At 28.7% G+C, this 22,110-nt stretch overlaps 4 protein-coding genes across 9 annotated transcripts; 3 read left to right on the top strand and 1 right to left on the bottom strand.

Annotated features, from left to right (window-relative positions):
• Position 1: 1 nt before the first annotated feature.
• On the top strand, positions 2-10,955 carry LOC114874033 (zonadhesin). 5 transcript variants are annotated; one of them, XR_003789033.2, is made up of 10 exons: positions 3-132; positions 4,223-4,358; positions 4,472-4,646; positions 4,718-5,007; positions 5,107-5,287; positions 6,086-7,024; positions 7,507-7,710; positions 7,777-7,885; positions 8,360-8,435; positions 9,329-9,417. XR_003789033.2 is itself a non-coding variant. In XM_029182929.2 (9 exons), exons 1-9 carry the CDS (start codon positions 126-128, stop codon positions 8,344-8,346), a joined length of 2,046 nt encoding a protein of 681 aa, XP_029038762.2. In that variant the 5' UTR covers positions 2-125; the 3' UTR covers positions 8,347-8,429. The 5 variants fall into 5 exon arrangements, 4 of the variants coding, with proteins under 4 accessions (XP_029038762.2, XP_029038761.2, XP_029038759.2 ...); XM_029182929.2 differs by lacking the exon at positions 9,329-9,417 and having other exon boundaries at positions 2-132; positions 8,342-8,429; XM_029182928.2 differs by lacking the exon at positions 9,329-9,417 and having other exon boundaries at positions 2-132; positions 8,333-8,421.
• Positions 10,956-11,816: 861 nt separating this feature from the next.
• LOC114874038 (leucine carboxyl methyltransferase 1) lies at positions 11,817-14,438 on the top strand. Its single transcript, XM_029182940.2, has 4 exons — positions 11,817-12,215; positions 12,664-12,847; positions 12,938-13,289; positions 13,379-14,438. Exons 1-4 carry the CDS (start codon positions 12,006-12,008, stop codon positions 13,581-13,583), a joined length of 951 nt encoding a protein of 316 aa, XP_029038773.1. The 5' UTR covers positions 11,817-12,005; the 3' UTR covers positions 13,584-14,438.
• A 933-nt stretch (positions 14,439-15,371) lies between these two features.
• LOC114874036 (very long-chain specific acyl-CoA dehydrogenase, mitochondrial) lies at positions 15,372-19,645 on the bottom strand. The gene is made up of 9 exons (XM_029182936.2): positions 19,535-19,645; positions 19,299-19,425; positions 18,515-18,722; positions 18,219-18,437; positions 17,724-18,152; positions 17,392-17,655; positions 16,961-17,317; positions 16,684-16,896; positions 15,372-16,593 (listed from the first exon to the last, which is right to left on the bottom strand). Exons 2-9 carry the CDS (start codon positions 19,367-19,369, stop codon positions 16,456-16,458), a joined length of 1,899 nt encoding a protein of 632 aa, XP_029038769.1. The 5' UTR covers positions 19,370-19,425; positions 19,535-19,645; the 3' UTR covers positions 15,372-16,455.
• Positions 19,646-19,722: 77 nt separating this feature from the next.
• On the top strand, positions 19,723-22,107 carry LOC114874040 (mitochondrial nicotinamide adenine dinucleotide transporter SLC25A51). Of its 2 annotated transcripts, XM_029182942.2 has the most exons (4): positions 19,723-20,220; positions 20,416-20,667; positions 20,742-20,849; positions 20,927-21,019. In XM_029182942.2, exons 2-4 carry the CDS (start codon positions 20,521-20,523, stop codon positions 20,957-20,959), a joined length of 288 nt encoding a protein of 95 aa, XP_029038775.1. In that variant the 5' UTR covers positions 19,723-20,220; positions 20,416-20,520; the 3' UTR covers positions 20,960-21,019. The 2 variants fall into 2 exon arrangements, with proteins under 2 accessions (XP_029038775.1, XP_029038774.1); XM_029182941.2 differs by having other exon boundaries at positions 19,733-20,220; positions 20,742-22,107.
• The last annotated feature ends 3 nt before the right edge of the window (positions 22,108-22,110 follow it).

Genomic DNA, 22,110 nt, shown 5'->3' on the forward strand with positions numbered 1-22,110 from the left:
GAGTCGTCACTCGTATTGTAGCGCTGATGAAGTGCGTACAATTTTTTGTCAGTTGTGTGGGCATTGGCAAGTGTTAACTGTGTAGAATTGATCTGTTAAAAAAGAAATAAAGTTTATTTCCAACTATGGGTGGTAAGTACAGAAAGTTTTTAATGTGCACCTTTACCTTTTCACAGTTTTCTGCATTTTGCCTGAAGGTTACGTTCATTGAGAGTTCATTTAGGGTGTGTGATAACGTCGCCGGTAACCGGTCTTGACCCAATGACCTTCATATGATTTATATCTCCCATAGACAACGAATAATAACCTCTTAAAATGTAAAAATATGTCATTTTTATTTTCCCACGCTACCGCAATTATCTATTTACTTACACGAAATACGTTTCATTGTAGTCTCTTTCCATCGCTTGTAAACCGTTCCTCTCGTTTTAATTTATTTCACTAAAATCGGTTTGATTCGCGCTCATCTTAGCGATTTTCCTTCATACGCATGCGCACAAACTTTTTGCTTTTTCATAGAAACTTGGCGCCAATTTAATATTTTATATTTCAATTATGGTATATAAACGCAATAAAGATATTATACTTGGTTACCTATAAAATGATGAATAGATATTAATAATGTCTCAAAATATAATATACATGATTAAAATTTTCATAATAAAAGTAAAAATCAAATGTTATGAAAATTGCTTTATACTTAACATTTCAGTTAATGTGTAAATATATTTTATTCTTTGTTAAACTAGATAGAAAATTCCTTCTGCATAAAATAAGATAACTCATACCAGTATTCCTACAGTTTATTCTTAGCCGTCTGGGGGAGAAATTGCGGCTCCTTGCCAAATCTCGTCTATCTTTCTATATTTATTTTACAGGTGATAAAATTACTCAAACTTTATAAAAAAAAATTCGTATCCACGCCACTCTTATTTACATGTACCCACTATCTTTTTATTCGCGCGATCCAAATGATACATATCCGAAGACCAATATATTTCACGCATCTACCACTCATTGTAAACGTTTAATTTCAGTTTTAATTACTTAATTTAATACTTCTGTAACCGAAGATTATTTAATACTGTTACGATAACATTAATACAACTATTGATCGACATGCCACGGTGATGTAACAGTAAAGATATACCCACAAGAATCTTCATTCATGAAGAAAAAAAGAAGTAAATTCGGTGCTGGCAAAATACTTTTGTCAAATAACGTTTGTTTCAATACAGCCCTTTCTATTATAAAAAATAATAATTTGAATTCTTTAGATAAATATTAAAATGAAATGTAGGAAGTTACGATATAATTGCATATAGTATTTTGTATATAAAATTCATATCAAAATGAAAAGTATATTATTGCAAGTACCTACAGTATAGTAATGTGAAAGCGGAAGCTTGGATCGTTAAGTTCATTGTACCTCAATTGACACAGGATAAACGAGCACTATTTTTATACATATAACTTCAGACTTGACCTTCGTTTTAGTTGGCTTCGGTATTCTAGTTTAAAATGTTCATCTAAATACACCATGAAGATCAATATACATTATTGCACATATCTACAGATTTCTAATTAAATTGAAGAACATATCTGTTTCTTCTTATCTTTACCTTACTTCATACGCTGCATTGTTATCGTGATGTTATTGTAATTTATTTGATGATCAATCAGACTTCGTTTACAAGTTGCATTCCTCGAAATAATCGAGAAATAAGTCGATATTATACCAAATACATAGATGTAACTGAAAAGATATTAAAGATTAATAATAAATTAAGCGTTAAACATAGTTTGCCTAACCTCTATTCCAGGAAGAATTCAATAATAAATCTTGTTAAAGTTCTATTTATTCGCTTCAACGTATTATCGAAAGTATACTACCACCAAGCTATCGATACTTTCATGCAGTAGTTGGATCGAAACAAAGTATCGATATCTACTTGGTATCGAGTCAGAGGTATCGGTACCTCAAATATCAAATCAAACAATGAATGAATATCAATGTTCTTTTTAATTTGCAAGAATTATTATAAAAAATTTCATTTCCTAGCTAGATATAGTTTACATAATCGAGGGTTCATAGTGCCGACGAGATAAAAATAATAAATGGCACTAATTAGTGTGGTCGTTGTACAGAGAAAGTGTCGATTCTCAGACGCGTGGTATGATCATATAAGGAAATCTGGTCAGACTTGGGTGACAAGTGCTTGACCTAAGGCAAGGCATATGAATGCATTTTGTACAAACGCGAGGCTCGGTTGCTATTATAAGCTGGTCGGCTTGTATAAATATAAACCTGTGTGGCACAACGACGCCGGCACTCTGCCTCTCGGGTTTCGTCTGCGTATTACAATATGCGAGAAGCCGAGCACCGCGTTTCTCATAGCCAAGATAAATGTTTCGTCCTTTTTTTTTTCACCCCTAGAAAATACCAGACACGCAACACAAATGATTCTTCTGCCAAAATCCGGATCTTCTGATGATAAATCTACGAACAATCTAATGTTGAAATAAACATTACTTCATGACATTTATACGCGATATTATTCTGGCAGAGATGTAGAAATATATCATTTCATAGTTTATTTTACTCAAATATTGGACGCAGTTTGCAATTTAATTTCATAATTGTAGGATATTAAATATTACTGTATTACCTTTGTATCGAAAACTATAAATAATCATAGTTAATTTAAGAAGAATCGAGGTTGTTTCGGAGAACACCGGTAGCAGAAATCTGAGCTTTTCTCCTGTATCTATTCTCTTTCACGACTCCTTTCTTCTTTCTTACACTCGTGACTCGTTGCTGTTCCGTTGCATTCATTGCATTTAATTTTACCCACGCCTTTGATGGAATTCACCTTCTTGAAAGAATTTGTCGACTGTTTAAAGATACACACAATGCTACAAGCTTGCAACGCAATACTTTAGAACTTTTACCGTTTCCGGTTTCTTCCAACCGGAAACCAAATGCATATCCTCGAGTATCGAACACATCGATTAATTCGTTTATCGATAGCAAACGATAAACATCGATTCTATATTTGAATTCACTATTTTATTGATAATTAATTGTTTCTATGATTATAACGATAACTTCGTGAGATGCACCTAACGTAGGAAACCTAATATCTTATTCAATGTCAATACGTATAATGCAACCATTCCAGAAACGCGAACGGTACATTTTCAAGGCTCGAAACTGCATGAAATAATTCTAGAATTGTTACATATTTGATGTAGTTACACAAAACACGTGTAAGAAATTTGAACTTTAAATAAAGAAAGGAAATCTCGTAATAATTATATACACCCAAGCAGTAGCTAGGAATGATAAGTCATTATCATGAATAGCAGTATAGTCAATCATTTTATTTCTTACTTAGAAGCTTTTTTCCCCCCCGAGTCTCTTTATCTTACGACACACCGTTAGCTTAATGTTCAGATAATGATTAAAAATAGAATATTATCCAGGAAAATTAGACTCGAATTTCGAGAAATTCGGTGTCCCGTTTAACACACACTGGTGCACTGGCATTTACGAAAGAGAAATAGAAATAGAAAGAGTTATAAATAAAACGTAACTGAATTTCTTATTGGTGAAAAACAAGTTGAACGCAGTTAAGTTCACGTGTTTAAATCTAGCACCAAGCTATTTTTATCATTTTTAATTTTTAATGTATTCACAGTTTAACATGCATAAAATGTAATCATCCCCACAATCAAAACCTTCGCTTGCACTTATCTTCTACTATTGTATAATAATTCTATTGCTATTATTAGCCGACTACATTTTTTCCTATATAATTAGTAAGATTGTCTTTGCTTTTACATAATTATTAGAAAGATAAACAGTAAAACTAAGTCAATGGCATTTACAAAGTTCAGGATGTTATCTTCGATGAACTACTTATATCGAGGAAAAATGAGTGCATTCTTATTAAAGTCGTATTAATGATGTAATATCATAGACAATCCAGGAATTAATGTTTTAACGTCTGCAGACAGTTAATTTCCCACTCGATAAATGACATCTATTAATATGCATAATGATATCGCAAATGCCAAATATTATCGTGTACGATGTAATTTACAAACAAAGCCAGCAAAGTATTGGTCTTTAAATAATCCTGTTTCTCATTTGTAATCCTAATCTTGTCATTATTTTTGCCTAAATTTCTATTCTAATTATCGTCACTATTAATTACAGGATACGCCTGGGTTACATTGGCCACAAATGATGCTTATTCATTAGGAGCTTTAGTTTTAGCACATTCTTTATATCGAGCTGGTACCAAACATGAACTGGCTGTTTTAGTTACTCCTGGAGTAACAGAAACAATGAGGTGAGCAATTGCATATATTATTTTGTTATTTGATTATGTATTAATCTGAACCAACAGTAAATAAGTATGTTTAAACTTTTTTACTGGAAAAGCTTCGTTTTTTATTTATATAGGGAAAAATTGTCAGCAGTTTTTTCTGTAGTAATGGAAGTAAATGTACTCGATTCAAAAGATGAAGCTAATTTGGCACTTTTAGCTAGACCAGAGTTGGGAATTACATTCACTAAATTGCATTGTTGGAGATTAACTCAATATGAGAAATGTGTTTTTCTTGATGCAGATACTCTTGTGAGTGTATAAAATCAATTTCTATGAATCAAGATGTGACTATTTTTTAATTGTTAATTTATGTACCTCAGGTTGTTAGAAATTGTGATGAATTATTTGAGAGGGAAGAACTGTCTGCAGCCCCTGATGTGGGTTGGCCTGATTGTTTCAATTCTGGTGTATTTGTATACAAACCATCCCAACAAACTTTTGCTTCTATTACTGCCTTTGCTGCTGCTAAAGGTTCATTCGATGGTGGTGACCAAGGTTTACTGAACTTGTACTTTAGTGATTGGGCACATAAAGACATTTCTAAACATCTACCATTTATCTATAATATGTGTTCTACTGCTGTATATTCCTATCTTCCTGCTTTCAAACAGTAAGAAAATCTACTTATTTAATTATCACCATTTTATATGTGAAGTATAGTTTAATATAAATACAAAATGAAATGATTATAAATACTATTGTTTACCAGATTTGGAGATGATGTTAGAATAATACATTTTATTGGTATTACAAAACCATGGTTACAGTATTTTGATACATTAACTGGTATTGTTCAACCACCAGTGGATTCTGTACATTTGCAGCCATTGTTACAGTTATGGTGGAATATCTTTTGTGAAAAAGTGCATCCTCAACTATCATCTGTCATGGTGAGTTTAATTATTCTTTTTATGTAGCGTAAGGAGTGTAATGCTTAACTTATGAATTTTCATACAACACTGTATATAGTACTGTAGAAAACGTTTTATTTTGTGTGGTATTATCAGATTATAAGAATTTATATCTTGGCTAAGGAAGCAATAAGTTACTAAATTAAATGTTAGGAAATCAGGTAAGATTTTATGTAACATGCTTCTATTGCTTTTGTTAAGATACCATTTATACTGTAATTTTTTTTTAAGTGTGTATAAAAATAATATAGGTAACATATAACTACCTTCACACATTATTACATGTAGAGTTAAGATTGTATATATTGCACATAGCAAGCATATAAATAATATGTATATTGTTGAATAAAATTATACTAGTGCTTATTATTAGTAATTCAGAGTGGCATTTACTGATATGACTTTTTTTGTAATATTTAAGTTAGAGTTTTGTCCAAGTTCAATCAAAACTAAAAATATGTAACTTCTAAAATTATAATACTTTTTTTCATAGGTCAGTGTCCATTTTTTTTTTCGCTTTATTTTATATAAATTTGGATTTCCAAAGCTTTTAGCCTACATACACAATTTATTTGTTGTAAGTTCCATTTGATATATACATATATCAGAAATACCACTCTACACAATTATGTGGTTTATAATAATATTTTTAGTATACTATACATATGTTCTAAGCAGTAGCATTTGTATAAGAAAAATAGACACTGTTATATTAGTTTTCTACTAACCAACTGAATGTGCATTTTTTTTTTTTGTTTTGGCATGATGCTTGCATAGGCCACCGGCACATTGGCACCAATTTGGCACGAATTTTCTCCTTTATCATTTGATCCCTTTATTCCAAGACGTCCTGTTTATGCAAATATTGTACAAGACAAAACACAGAACGATATCCATTTAGGACCAGCAGATTTTTCAGAATTTAAAGACCCATGGGAAGACTATTGTATGCAAGACTATAAGACTGACCAATATTATTCCATAGTTGACAGATCTTCACCTATATCTATGTTAAATGATCAATTTAATTATTTAAATACCGTTCACCAAAATTATGAATCACCACCTGAACATAATAGAGAACTGTACCATACTCAACAGTACAATGAATGTAATTCTCCTACACATACTCAACATTATCATAATCAAGAACAATTTAATGAACTTAGTAATAAAAATGACCAACATTCTTTATTTCTCTCTAAAGATATCTCAAAAGTTCAATCAGATCATTGGCAAAATCTACACAGTATTGAAAATTATGTACCTACACATAGTTCTCCAAGCTATCATTCCAGAGAATCTCAACATCAATACAATGATTATCAATATAATTCTCAAAGTTTGTTTGAAAGTAGTAACAAATCAGTATCAAAAGAAACAAGTAAACAACATAATGAATCTTATGTTGACCATCAATGTAGTAATCATGATAGCGTAAATAATAAACAAACTACACATCATGAACAAAAGAATCAAAATTTTTATTCTAAGGAACAAATTAATTTCGAATTTACAAAACGGGAATCCTTAACTGATCAAACTGCAAGAAATAATCTTTCAATTGAACAAAACAAAATTCTAAACATTATAGACAAACAGACTATTACACAGATATCTACTAGTCCTCATCCTGTTTCCAAACCTTGTACAGATTTCCATAATGTAGCATCGCAATCTGACTCACACATAATGGAAGATGTAAACAATTCAAATGTAAGTAATTGTTCCCACATATTTTTCTTTAAAATAATGTTAGATTGCATTTCTTTTTGTAATCTTTTATAATCTACTGTATGTTTCTTCAATTTTTATGTATTGATTAAGAAACGGCAACTCTAAGAATTCTTGGAACATTACTTGCACTTTTAATACAATTGGTGTACAATTTTATTAGAAAATGTTTGTCAATCCTGGCAAGTGTTACATATTCCAATATTGTTGGTATATTAATAATTTTTTTAAGTTTAATTCAGTTTGTTTTGTTGTGAATTTATACTAAATTTGTTCGTTATTTATTTATATGTTTGTAACACATGCAATTTATATAGGATAATTACATATAGCAATTGCCTAAGGTAACTTGTGCAGATAACATGTATAAATATACTAATATTTGTAACTAATTTATGTTTCTTTATCTTTCATAGTTATCAAATTATAAATAAAATAAGTGTTTTTTATTTCTGATTTCATAGGCTGGTCTTGCTGGTGCATTAGCTCAGATGACATTAGGTGAACCCAGAAGCGCTCAACAAATTGCATTAGAAGAACATATGCGAAAACAAAGTTGGGAACAAGGACAGATAGACTACATGGGCCGTGATAGTTTTGATAATATTTGGAAGAAAATCTGTCAAACACTTGCTCTTGCACCTCCGCGGTTACCGTCTCCTCCAAAGGTAACTGATTAAATCAATAAAAATCATACTTACATACAAATACAATATATGTAATTTAATTTATAGGAAACGCAAAAACCTGCAGAAACCACGACTGATAAGACTGCTGAATCTATTAAGCCTACCGAATCTATTGAACCTATTGAATCTACTGATGAAATGGATGCAAAAGCTGGTATGTTTTATTTTGATAGAAGAAACCTACACAAAATTATGTGCTACAAATATATTGTGATGATAAAGATCACATTATTAAAAGTACTTGAACTGGAAAAAAAAATTACTGAGCTAAAAGACTTACTTGTACAGTATGTGGCAATTATGACTGCATATTAATGTAAAGTCATTAAAATATAATTACAACCAGTGGCAATTTAAAATTGTGTACAAAATTAAAGTGCTCATAGTGCAAAGCCATTAACTGTTTTTTAAACACGCTTTGCGATTTTATTTTTCCCCTTTTTTTTAATACAGCATGTGGTATTTAAACTCATATTTCAAAATGGAATTTTTACTATAAGGATATACTGTTTAATTCAAAAATGAAATCAGGCGATAGCTATTAGTGAACTCGAAATTTTGTATGTGTTTTAAAAAAGTGAAAAATATGTTTTTTATACAGTTTATCAAGTTTAAGTGTTTGAAACAGGAACGGAGGACAGCAACTAACAGATCCTGGCGCCATAGCATTGCTACGTCTTGTAATCTCGTTTTGCTTTAATGGGGTAAATATTTTGAAAACTCGCATCATCACAGTCGCGATTTTTATCATTGTATTTCCAAACAATTTAGAAATATTGATTGAACACAACTAAAACAGCACACAACTTAGATTGAGATTTACATTATTAAAATTATATCATTTTATAATAAATCATATTTTTATAAATCATGTCGTTTATGGTATTTTAATATAACATGTAATATTTAGCAATTTAATTTAGTTCATCTTAATATTCATTATAAACTTTTAAATGTTTAGTTACACTATGTATTGTAGAAGAAATTTTATATTTGTGCTAATGTAAGCAAATAATAATTACTAGTTATATAAAAATTTCATTAATCTTATTTTTACCCTGAAATAGTTTAATGATAAATTATTCTTTAATTCTCCAAATAATAAGACTTTTGTCAAATGATTAATTAAAGTGCTTCATTTTAAAAATACTAAACATATTTCATACACCTTGCTTGTTTTTGTTCTAATTGGGAAAATGTTCAATGTTTAATCACCATGCATGATTAGTTCACGTTTCACGTGCTTCAAATTAACAATGGATGTTTGTGTTTCATATAAAATAACATTTAATAAGAGCACTTTTGTTAGTTAGGCAATTTTTTAGGTATTTTAGAATATACCACTAGCAAGTAATTTTAGAAAATAAAATATTACTTAGGTATGTTTAAATATTTGTGAATAATTTTAATGTATAACATATGATTAATTATATGTTTTCATTCATACGTTTTTTGTCATTCAAGTCAATAAAAATTAATTAATTAACTCCTGTTAAACAAAGGTAGAAGTTGAAGCTTTAAAATTATATGACAAAGAATGTATTTCTATAAATTATTGTATTTAAATATATAACATGATTATTTTTCTTTTATTTAGCTCAGGCAACAACCACTCATACGGACGAACAATCTCTAGTTAACAATGTTCCTATAACAGACAGTAAAAGTATGATACCTAAATTATCAGAGAAGGATGAACAAGTTATTAATACTGTATCTTCTGCATCAAAAAATAGGGAAGAATTATCAGAAGAGACAGATCATTTTTCTCAGAAACCTTTAATAGAATCAGAAAAATCAATTGGTATGGTAGTGGATTCTCCTCCTATGCAACTTTTAACACAAACATCTCAAGAAGAATTTGTGAAACTTGATACAAGTTCACTACCGAAACAAGCCCTACAGCTGACAACTGTATCTACAGTACCATCTAATGTAACTCAAACTTGTTCAATTAAAGAACAGAAATTAATTACCCCAACAGAAGCTGTTATAAGTAACATCTCAAAACAATCAGATATTAAAGATGATACGCATGCAAAAGAATTATCAACTGCTTCTGGAATTCTAACAATTAGTCCTGTACCAATACAAGTTGCAGAATCTGTTCTTCAAGTAGAATCAAAAGAATCTATGCCAGGTTCTCAAAAAATGACATCAGAAATTCTTTTTACTACAGTACCATCTGTCCATCAAATAGAAAATAAAACACATATAATTAGTTCAGGTTCTTCAAATAAGCTTATGCAAAATAAGGTCACATTAAGTTTGAATAACACTGCAACAAAAAATATTGATACTGCCACTAAATCAAACGAATCATCAATAAAATCAGAAGGAACCTCACAAATTCTACCACAAATAGAACAAATACAACAATCAACTCCTGCTGTTACAACACCTTCAACAAAAGAAACTGAAAGTTGCACTAAAGAAATAGTGGAATCAGTTAAATCTCCATCTGAATTTGAAACAACTAAAACAGCTCTACCACACGAAAGTCCAGTTAGGCCTTCAAGAACAAAGGAATTAAACGTTCCTTCAACAAGTGCAAAAACTACAGTACAAGATTCAAAAGGTCAAGAGAAGGTAACAAAAAAGGTTGTAAAAAGATCTGCAGAAAAATCAGCATCTGAAAGAGAACCTACAGAACTAACTGAAGGTGATACTGCTGAAAAAAAAGTTGTAAAAAAGGCAGTAAAAAAGGTTACAAAAAAAGCAAAACCAAAATCAGAGGAAGCACTGGATGATAGCGCAGAAAATAGCAGTTCTAATAAGCAGAAAAAGACTGTAAAAGTTGTTAAAAAAGGTACAAAAACTTCGCAAACTCCTGGTATTGATACAGTTGTTCCTGAAACTTCATCATCCAGTACTTCTAATACTCCAATTCCACCTAAAAGAAAAGCAAAGCCAGTTACTAAAAAATCTGATGTAGAATAATAATTACTTTATATGAACTGACAATAATTATCAAAATATTTTTAATGAAATTTGAGTATTAGAAGTTATATCAAATAATAAAAGGTGATACTTACTAGTCTCTTTCAATATTTTTTATACTTTTAATACATTTCGAATTGTATCACCCATACTTTTGACAGTTTTGAATGCTTTGAAAATTATTGCACAACATATTCCAATGTTATGTTCTGCTTCATAATTTATACATATTTTACTACATGTCTTTTATGTGTCAATGCTAAATAAAGCTCTTTCATATTTTTTTCTATTTATTTATATGATATATATATATATCTTCAAAGAAAAATTAATATCATTTGTAATGTTTTTAATATGTGTCTGAACTAATTTTATATTCTCTTTAATTAGCTTCAATTATTTAATAACTCATATTAGCTTCAATTTATTTAATAACTCATACATAAGTAGCTTTATTTGATCCACATTTGAATCAACATTCTCTTGTCAAAAGTGTAAAACAATGTATTTCATTTAATTAATAATTTATAAACCAAAAGATGTCATGAATTTTTTCTTCACAAATTTCATACATCTTATATATCTATCAATTTACATCTGTATGAAAAAGTTTATAATTTAAAAAATACTTGTGTTGAGTATAATCATTAAGATTAAAATTAAACATAATTTTATTTATTACTCATTTGAAATTATTATAGTCTGTAAAAACTTTTAATAATTTAACAATAAAGTTTATTTGTACTTATATATCCTTATGCAATTGAATTGTCCTTTTTTGTATTTATTTCATACTTATGTTTAGAAATAAATATTTGCATGTCATGAAATTTGTATACATTGTTTTTAATAGTACCCATGTTTTCCAAAATTATTTTGAAAATATAAGGTTTTTTTCTATACTACTTCAATATCAATTAGAATTATTGATTCCTGTTTACTTAAACTGTATTTCTAAATAATTACTTTTTCTTATATATTACTATATACATATAGATATCTTATTAATTAATTTACTTAATAGATAATTATTTATTTTAATGAAAATTACAAGTTGTAATATTAATATCATTAAAAAATTAGATAAAAACACGTTATTATTTCATACCTGATGGTTAGGGGCTATCCCTACTGCCAGATATCCCGCACAGAAGGCGCAAGCTTGCGCTGCAAGTCGAAACGAGTCTATAGTCTATAGCAGTCCTTACACAGTCCGAAGGAGTATGGTCGCTTGTACAGATTTCTGTGAGTGACAAGTATCGGCTTTTTAAATTAAAGAAAAAAAAACGTAAAATAATGATTTATCATAACTGAAGTGAGCGGAAATTAGTGTAATGATTAAAGATATGGCTGATGATGAGGCCATACAGGCCACCAACGATGATGCAAGTGAGTGCAAAAGGTACGCGGTTCAACTTGGTTACTGGTCTGATCCATTTATCAACTTTTTCGTAAAACAAACTGGACGAAAAGCGCCTGAAATCAATCGTGGTTATTATGCGAGAGTAAAGGGAATCGAAGTGTTTGTTGACAAATTTCTCAAGGTACGTGTTAGTTCATTTTCATGAATTTTATAATTGCAACTTCGAAATTGGCATAACCTAGAACATGATAGAAACAATCCGGGATACAGCTGATTTAAGTAGCAAAGGACGTGCAGTGCCGGAAACCTTGACCTGGCCGAGGCCCTGTCCTAATTTCCGAAGTTCTCCTTTTATCATGGAACAGTAATATAATAAGTTAATCTCACACAAATGTTGGGATTTCTGGATAGAGTCAACATAGAATTTTTTTTAAATATTTGTAATTATTAAACTTCTAAAAATACAAATTAAGAATTGTTTTGTTCTTCCTCACATGGATAATAATAATTCAATGAAACATAAATGAAATAAAATAGATGTAACTTTGTATCCCTATATTATAATTTATGTACTAATGAAATTGCATGAAACTTTATTATGGGTCTTAATTAATTTATAACAAATATAGCTATCTGGTGAAAAAGGACAAATTATAAATTTGGGTGCTGGATTTGATACACTTTATTGGAGACTCAAAGAAGCAGGAAAAAGTCCAGCAAATTTTATAGAACTTGATTTTCCCAATATCACTGCTAGAAAATGCTATCACATCAAAAAGCACAAACAATTGATAGATATGTTGAATACAGAAGGTAGAGTATTAAATCTATGTAATAATAATATATTTATGCAATGTATGTATTGATGAAATACAGTTAGTTGCTATTGCTTTTTTTTTACAGATGGAGAAATTAGATTTTCAACAACAGATCTACATGCTGCCAATTATCACTTGGTGGGAATAGATCTGCGGCACATATCTGAACTTATCAATAAATTATCACAGGCAGAAGTTAATTTTAACTTACCAACCATGTTCCTTACAGAATGCGTCTTAGTGTATGTAGACACTAGTGCAGCTTCTGCGTTGTTAAAATGGCTTGCTGGAAAATTTCCAAACAGTATTTTTGTTAATTATGAACAAGTAAACATGAAGGATAAATTTGGTCAAGTTATGTTATCTAATTTACGTACTCGTGGATGTTTACTGGCAGGTGTAGAAGATTGTGAATCTTTGGAAACTCAACAAAGACGGTACATATATTTATCTATCTTTTTACTCATACATTATCTTAAAATTATTGAAAAATATTCCAAGAAACTAATTTCTACTTATATTTTAGCTTTACAATAAACAATTGGGAAGGTTCTAATGCATGGACAATGGTAGAGGTCTATGATTCACTGCCTCAAACTGAGCGTAATCGAATTGAACATATAGAAATGTTGGATGAACGAGAGCTTTTGATTCAGTTATTGCAACATTATTGTATCTCAGTTGCTTGGAATGGACAAACATTTAAAAATATGTCTATAGCACAGGGTTAGCTTTCCTAACTCCTGTAAGTTACTCCAGGTAGTAATACTGTATCATTAAAAGTCTATAAGCTTGTAAGTACATATGTGGAAACTAATAATACAAAATCATTGTTTATTAATGAAATGAATAAATTTTAAACTTGAATTTTCGTCTGAATTAAATTAATAGGTTTGTTTAGAATACTTATATATTCAGTAAAATTAATGTTATTTTGAAAAATAGTAAATTCTAACTTAACTGAAAATATAATAGACATCCTTCGACGGTATGACAGCTGAGATGATTCTTAACAAATTTTTCCTTTATCAAAATGCTTGTTAAGGCTTAGTTTTTGAATTATTAATGAAAAACACCGACCAATCAGAGCACACACAGAGCACGGGAGTATTACCTACGAGAACCGAACTCTACCGCGGTCGCGAGTAAACTAACCGCTGCGTCGGTTCGTAGCCTACACTTGCGCGGCTGCGCCTGCGCACTGAGTGCGCTTTGATTGGGCGGCGTTTTTAATTATTAATTCACAAACTAAGCCTTAACGAGCATTTTGGTAAAGAAAAAAGTTGTTCAAAATCATCCCACCTACCACCCCTTCAAAGGATGCCCACCCCTTCCTGAATTTTTTTTATTATTTTTTTTTTTTAATATACAATTTGTATATCATTGCTTAAACAATACATAAAAACAATGATTTAGTACACAGATATTTAATTTCATTGTATTAAGTTTTGTTTTCATTATGATTATATTTGTGTGCTATAAATTTCATGATATTTGTAATGAAAAAATAACATTGATGAAAGTTTGAAATTCTTTCATGTCTTTGAACTGCTAAATATAAAATAAAGTTCAACAGGATAAACTCATTTATTGAATTCCAAACAATTCCATAAAAAATATATTTTAAACGTTTTTCATTCTTCCGTTAGTTGATTTAAACATTTCTAAATCCACTATTTTCTTATACAACGTACTACTTTATACTATAAAGACAGTATTTGCTGAATAATTGTATTTTTGCGTATACTTTAAGTATATTCATATACTTCTTACTGTGTGATTATAATTCAAATTAGTATTATAAATTAGAAAATAATAATATGCAACGAAAATGTGACTTTATTTAAATACGAAAAATAGAGCAGTATACATTTCGAAAATCAATATTTAAGTATATCATTTAAAATGCTGCTGCTGTTGGTGTACACTTATAACTTATACTAATATTAGGATATAACATTGTCTTTTGTGTTAGAAAAGAATCTTATATACAGCAAATTGTATTTTCCCCATCATCAGCATAAGTAAGTATATGAGTTATAAAACGTTAGTAAAAAAATTCTCAGGAAATAAATTATCAGTCGATTCACGAAACAATATTTAAATTCATTTCATTCTAACAGTTTGAGTATTTAAAGATTTATGTACTAATCAAGGAGCATCAGGGTTATAACATATGCAAATTAAAAAAAAGTATTATAAAATTTATGTTACAGTTATACAGCTATTCTTCACTTTTATTATGTTAATTTTCTCCTAAAGGCTTATTAGATTATAAGATACATTATATAGAAAAAGTATACAAATATTTAAAAAAATTGTGAGGTCATATTATTAGGGCTCATATTTCTGAAAATAAGATTGCATACCTGGAGTAACAAACATAAAAAATAGTTCAATAATCCAATTCTATTTTTCTGAAAAGAGTAAAGATAACAGTTACATATATCTATCAGTAATGGTAGATTTTTCCAATTTCATGTTTTAAATATTCAATAATAAAAACATACCTCATTATAATAGTTTCACATCATTTTATCTCATTTACTTGTAATGATATTTATTAAACATGTTAAATACTTTACATAGCTTAAAGTTTGGGAACCAAATTATTATATTCTTGATTACCAAAAATTGGAGCAAAACACTGCCAATGTATAATTAAAAAATCTAACATATTTATAAAATTATATTAGTTATTTATACAAAATTTAACATTCTGATTTCCAATAATAAATATCGTATTTAATTTTATTGCTAATTTTTGTATAATCAAGAATCGAATGTTAGTGGTAAATTTGGGTTATAAGTTGAAAAAGAAAATAATAATTTGAATCTCAAACTTAAGTGATACTTTTTATAGTATAAAAATATATAATTCTATGTTTCTGCATGTATTTTATGCTATACTTAACGTTATTAATGTCTTATATGGATGCTATAAACTTTACATCATAAAATAGTTATGCAATTATTATGTGTGCTTCCATGTTATAAAAAGATGTAAAATGATCAGAAAGTATATTCTTACCCTTGTGTAATGTTGTGATATTGTTAAACTGTGCACTTAAAATTAGAAGAAAGTAATTAATAATTAATATTAATTATAATTTAAAATACGTCTGATACTTCGTTTTTCTGATATTTAATATAAAAGTTATCTTCAACGGGAGAGAAAGTGGGAGTAATGTTATCGAATATTGTTTGATATACATATAATCAAAAAGAGTAAATACACTTCTACTTAATTTAGTTTACTACATAAAAATTACACAAATATAATGTATACTAATCTATTTCTTAAGAATTCAATTCACTATTTTGTGAGAATTAATGAAAAATAAATAGCATCTATCTTTATGTGTATAATATTTTTTATAACAATTTATTTACAATATCTATTTTGTGTAAAAATATCAAAAATATTCAATATAATTATGAACTTAATACCTCTAGTGTTATGTTATTTATTCAAGTATTCTAAAAAGTACTATATTATTTGTCATTTAAAGTGACCATTATATTTCGTAATTCTCAGTTTAATTTATATTAGAAATCTTTCAATGATATTCCTTGCACATATTACAACAATTTTATGTATAATTAAAAACCTAATGGGTTCAGTTGAACGTATCCTCCAGCATCACACATGTTCCTTGAAATTTTACTTAAATTACTAAATATTTCTAATTGTTTGCCGGATGAAACTGACTTTAAGTTTTGGTCTATACGACTGGCTGCCTATAATGTAATTCATAATATCCATTACATTCAGTAGCTTTATGATTTAAATAAGAATAACGTTAGATATTAATACAAACATATCCTTACTTCAGCACACCAAGTTTTGGCCATGAGCAGCTCGTGTTCCGCACTTGGAATATTTTTATTTGCAGACCTACTTGCTCGACTTAATACTGCAGCCATAGTGTATGTATCAAATGCTGCTTGAGATATTCTATTAAGAATAAATTGCTCATCTACAATCTTTCGTCCATGCTTGATAAGAGCGGATTCGATGCATGGTCCAAAAACTTCAATGCTCTAAAACACGATTTCACCGGTTAATGATAATTGTGAGGTGTTAACATTAAAAACTGATATAAACCTTGGCACATAATGTTGCACTTTCTTCCAAACTCGGATGGACTAAATTTGTCAAATTAGGTACTGATGCCAATCCAATGGCTCGCGTTGCTCTTTTGGTTGCTTCCCCAAAAATCAATCCTAAATTAGCAGTAGGGTTTTTAAATGCATTCTGTAATTCTTTTAAATGACTTCCTGCATACTGAATTCCAGTAAGAGCAACGAAAAGACGAAGAATATCGTTAGTTCCTTCAAAAATTCTAAAGATACGAACATCTCGCATAACTCGTTCGAGGCCAGCTTCTTTCATGAATCCCATTCCTCCTAATACTTGAATAGCTTCGTCACAAACCCACCATGCAGATTCTGACGCAAAACACTAAAAAAATTATTATGTACTTTATATAACTCGCAAAAATCCTATTAAGTTTTACATTTTTAAATGAATTTTACTTTAGAAATTGCAGCTTCTAAGTGATAATCTTGACTTCCATTATCCATATTACCAGAAATTGTATATGCAAGTGTTTCGGTTACATAATGCAACATTGCCATACGACCCAATTTTTCTTGGATACTTCCGTAATTATCTATTGTACGTCCAAATTGTACGCGTTGTGTCGCATGATCAACTGCTTTTTTAATGCAATAGCGCATAGTACCGGAAAGAGCGGCTGCCATCCCAAATCGGCCGTTATTTAAGATACTCATTGCAACCTGAAATGGTACGAAATGTGAATTGCCTTAGATTCTGAAAATCTTTTAACATTTAAAATAAGCAATACCTTAAAACCTTGTCCTTCAGCACTTAAGACATTCTCTGCTGGTATTTTAACATCTTCAAAATATATTTCCGCCGTATTACTGCATTTAATACCCATTTTCTTTTCTGGTAGCCCATTAGTTACACCACCAAATGATCTTTCAACAATAAACGCAGTGATTTTATCTTTAATTTCACCTGTTTCTGGATCTTTTGTAGGGACTTGTGCAAACACAGTCATTATCTCTGCTATACCACCATTTGATATCCAGATTTTGCTACCATTTAAAATATAATGTGATCCATCTGGTGATTTAACTGCTCTGGAACGAATAGAACCTGCATCCGAACCACAACTTGGTTCTGTAAGACAAAATGCTGCATATTCTCCACTACAAACTCTTGGCAAATATTTGTCCTTTTGTTCTGGTGTGCCAAATAAAAGTATACCCTACATAAGTTGAATGATTAAATATATAGTTTTAAAAAAGTATTGTATATACTACAAAAAATATACCTTAAATCCTATACTTTGATGTGCACCCAAAGCGATAGCAACACCTAAATCATGATATCCACAGATTTCAACACACCTGCTGTACTGAGTATTATTTAATCCTAATCCACCATAATGTTGTGGAACTTGAAGTCCAAACACTCCAAGTTCCCACATTGCTGCCAAGGTTTTTTCATCTATTGATGCAGTATCATCATTTTTCATTGGATCATTTACTTCCTTTTGATTAAAAAAAAAAAAATAGTGATAAAAAATATTTTTAAAAAATTTCCATATATTTTTTATAATTTTGTTACCTCAAAGAATTTTTCTATAGGATCAACCAACATTTTCAATGTATCAGTTTGTTCCTCAGTTAAACTTTCTGGGAATGGAAATACTTGGCTGGTTTGTAATTGACCACGAAAAATATTCATGACAAAGGACTGGGATTCTTTGGCCACAGTACTTTTCTTTGGTTTTTCCACTCTTGCATTTTTTACAACTGCTTGTGTTGCTAAACATCTAAAAAAACATACAGAATAAATTGTTTAAATATTTAATAAATAACAATCTTTTTTATATATTGTTGTAGTTGCCTTTATTAAATTACAAAAGTGTTTACAAATAACATACACATGAAATTAATTTATTTATAAATATTTACAAATTTTCGGGTTCAATAAAAATCAAAGTTACATAAATTATAAATTTCACAATGTTTTTTTAATCATATATTTCATGTACCTTCAAAACAAGTAAACTTGTTATTTAGGTTTTTGTAAATAGAAAAAAATTACTCAAAAAAATAAGGTCTGTTTATTTATACATGTCATTAGTCCAAAGTCCAATTAGCTGATATACAATACATACCTAAAATACCAATTTATGAATCCGTTTGGAACAATTGAATAACATTTATTTAACTGATTTCAAAAACAATACGTTTTTGTAAAAAAAAGTAGTTTAAATATTTGTATATGTATATGTAAATGTAAGTAAAAAGTATGTTGCCTACTTTTTTCGACAGATGCTCCAAAACTTCAGCAACAGGTTGAACGTTATTATCGTTACAGTAAATTATAATTGAAAGAAACTTACCTGATATTTAAGTCAATGACTTTTACCAAATTTGTAGGTCTTAGCATTGGAATATTTGTAACTCGTAGCATTTTTAAGTAGATGTTGATTTACGAATTCTAAGTATAGCGCTTGTAACGATGGTAAGCTGAAATAGTATATCAATTAAAAATACTAAAAAGTAAAACGTACAGATCTATTTTATATATCAACAAAAGTAGGACAAGGTTTTAACTCTACTATACTTCGTCACTTACGTGATACTACCCTTGCGAAAAATTTAACTAATTTATAAATGGTCGTAAGAAGCTCAGTCTTTTATACACATGAATCATATACATATATCTATATATGTATACGCATGATGCATAATACACGCATATGTGTAAACAACATACGTATACGTATATATATACAAACAGAACAACCTATAGCAAAAACAGTTTCATATTATATATCCTTTTAATTAAGTACATTTAATTATGTATAAAGGTTTTGTGTAGTTAAAATTCTGATGTTTCAGACGAAAATATACGAACGGATTCTTATTTATGATTCGTTACGTTCTCTTTGTCATGAAAAGTTTCATAACTTTGTACATATATTTGTAATAAAGATGCGTTTAGAATTTTGGATTTACAATACTGATATTGTTTAAATGATTGAGAATTTACAAAATAAAGAAAAAATTTATAAGTGCCCGATTCTATATTCTGATGTTTTGCGAATTTGTATTGGTTGATAAAAAAGATTGTAATTGGTCGTTTTGAAAAATGTACTTTAAAATTCTGATGACACAACGGAATCCAAAGAATCAGTACTACTTGTGGTACTCGATAAAGAAATGTGGGATGAATGTTTGATTTGTTAAACATATTTTGTGTCAAATTTGTGATACATATATAATATTAGAATATGGGTTAAACCATGAATTGCATAAAATGTGAGTTGTACGCTTATAAAATTCCTCTTCCCTTTAAAATGTCTATAAAACATGCATAAAAAATTACATAATGTTATCATTGATAAAATATAAAGAAAACTTACATATGAAATTTCATTTATTTCTTAATTATTAAACATTTGTAATAATGTATAATTAATAAATGTATTTTATAATATATTTCAATTATTACAGGTAAAACAATTTATTTAAATTAAATGATATGAAGAAGATAGAAAGATAAATATGATTGATTTTTCTGAATAACAGTTTGAACAAATTATTACATGAAATATTAATATGAGTAATATTGAATCACAGAAGGTCTCATTAAGATCGTTATTAACTCTTAACAATAATGATTTTAAAGAATTTATTTGTGGTTGGGGAGCTGCACTTATCAATGTGTCTATTACCTTCCCTATTAATAAAATTATATTTAGACAGGTATGTAATAAAGATTATTACATGAAATATACAAATAGACATGCTTAGTATAAATTTATATTCCAATTATACAGATTTTGGAAGATGTGCCAGTTAATACTGCGTTCCAACAAATATCCAGAGAAGGAATACGATTGTTATATCGTGGAATTTTACCACCTCTCTGTCAGAAAACTCTTTCAGTTAGTATAATGTTTAGTACATATGAAGGATGTAAAGAACGTTTATCCACATTAACAAATAATGATATATTAACTAGAATAATAGCAGCCCATCTTGCTGGTACTGCTGAGGCTATACTTATGCCACTTGAAAGAGTACAAACATTGCTACAAGATTGGCGGTATCATACTAAATTTAAAAATACTTCTCATGCATTTAAATATTTATTAAAAAATTACGGTATATCAGAATGTTATCGTGGTCTAGTTCCAATTATATATAGAAATAGTTGTTCTAATCTTACGTTCTTTATTATGAAAGAACAGTCAAAAGTATTTGTAGGTAAACAAGAATCATTGTTAACAAGTTTTATTAATGGTGCTTTAATAGGTGGTTTTACAAGTACTGTATTTTATCCTATGAATGTAATAAAAATACATATGCAGTCAAAAATAGGTGGTAACTTTGAGAAATTTATAACTGTTACTCGCGAAATATACATTGCTAGAAACAAAAGTATAATGTCATTTTATAAAGGTGTGCATTTGAATTGCATGAGATCACTTATTAGTTGGGGAATTATAAATGCATCATATGATTTCCTAAAAAAAATCATGTTCTCATAGAGCTTCATTTTAGAAATATTTATTTATATATTTATTTACACAAAATTTAGAAAGAAATTCTAATTCTTGTAAAATAAACTATATTTTTTAATTGAAGCTATTAATCGCACATTTTACTTGCAATAAATTGTAAGGACTGCACAGAAGTTAGCAAATTTTCATTTTATAAATAGTTGATAATAATATAGAAAAAAGTGTAATTAATTTTTTTAACTGTATATAATATGTAAACAAAAAATTCACACATAAAACTTCTGAAATTTAGTCATTTTTCAAGATAAAAAAATAAACTTTGTGTAGTGATTTAGTATTAGTTTGTTAATTTAAATAAGTAATCAGTGATGAAATTAACTGACAATATTCTAAAGAAAATTATGAAAAATTATTTTTTTATTTGTTGTTAATGAAAAAAAATGAAATGATTCTGTATTTATCATGAGATATATGTACATCTCAGAATAAAACTAATATTCAATAATTGTATTTAATATAAATTTATGTATTATATATACTATATATACATGTTACATAATATATATATATATACATATATAATACATATTTAGCTCAATTATACATTACAGTACTAATAAAAAGAGTTGCTGCAAAATTCATTGGAAACATTTTATAACATACCACACAAAGAATCATTCCC

Source organism: Osmia bicornis, chromosome 7 (assembly GCF_907164935.1).
Source record: "Osmia bicornis bicornis chromosome 7, iOsmBic2.1, whole genome shotgun sequence".
Classification (NCBI taxonomy): Eukaryota; Metazoa; Arthropoda; class Insecta; order Hymenoptera; family Megachilidae; genus Osmia; species Osmia bicornis.

What these genes read in the sequence shown, in the direction of transcription:
- LOC114874033 (XM_029182926.2), top strand. An exon ending in GGTTACCGTCTCCTCCAAAG is followed by an intron (nt 7,711 to 7,776) that starts GTAACTGATTAA and finishes TTTAATTTATAG; the next exon opens with GAAACGCAAAAACCTGCAGA. An exon ending in TGAAATGGATGCAAAAGCTG is followed by an intron (nt 7,886 to 9,328) that starts GTATGTTTTATT and finishes TCTTTTATTTAG; the next exon opens with CTCAGGCAACAACCACTCAT.
- LOC114874036 (XM_029182936.2), bottom strand. Translation starts at nt 19,369, where the DNA reads ATGCTACGAGTTACAAATATTCCAATGCTAAGACCTACAAATTTGGTA. An exon ending in CTATAGAAAAATTCTTTGAG is followed by an intron (nt 18,438 to 18,514) that starts GTAACAAAATTA and finishes TTTAATCAAAAG; the next exon opens with GAAGTAAATGATCCAATGAA. An exon ending in CTGAAGGACAAGGTTTTAAG is followed by an intron (nt 17,656 to 17,723) that starts GTATTGCTTATT and finishes GTACCATTTCAG; the next exon opens with GTTGCAATGAGTATCTTAAA.
- LOC114874040 (XM_029182941.2), top strand. Translation starts at nt 20,521, where the DNA reads ATGAGTAATATTGAATCACAGAAGGTCTCATTAAGATCGTTATTAACT. An exon ending in ATAAAATTATATTTAGACAG is followed by an intron (nt 20,668 to 20,741) that starts GTATGTAATAAA and finishes CCAATTATACAG; the next exon opens with ATTTTGGAAGATGTGCCAGT.
- LOC114874038 (XM_029182940.2), top strand. Translation starts at nt 12,006, where the DNA reads ATGATTAAAGATATGGCTGATGATGAGGCCATACAGGCCACCAACGAT. An exon ending in TTGTTGACAAATTTCTCAAG is followed by an intron (nt 12,216 to 12,663) that starts GTACGTGTTAGT and finishes TAACAAATATAG; the next exon opens with CTATCTGGTGAAAAAGGACA. An exon ending in AGATATGTTGAATACAGAAG is followed by an intron (nt 12,848 to 12,937) that starts GTAGAGTATTAA and finishes TTTTTTTTACAG; the next exon opens with ATGGAGAAATTAGATTTTCA.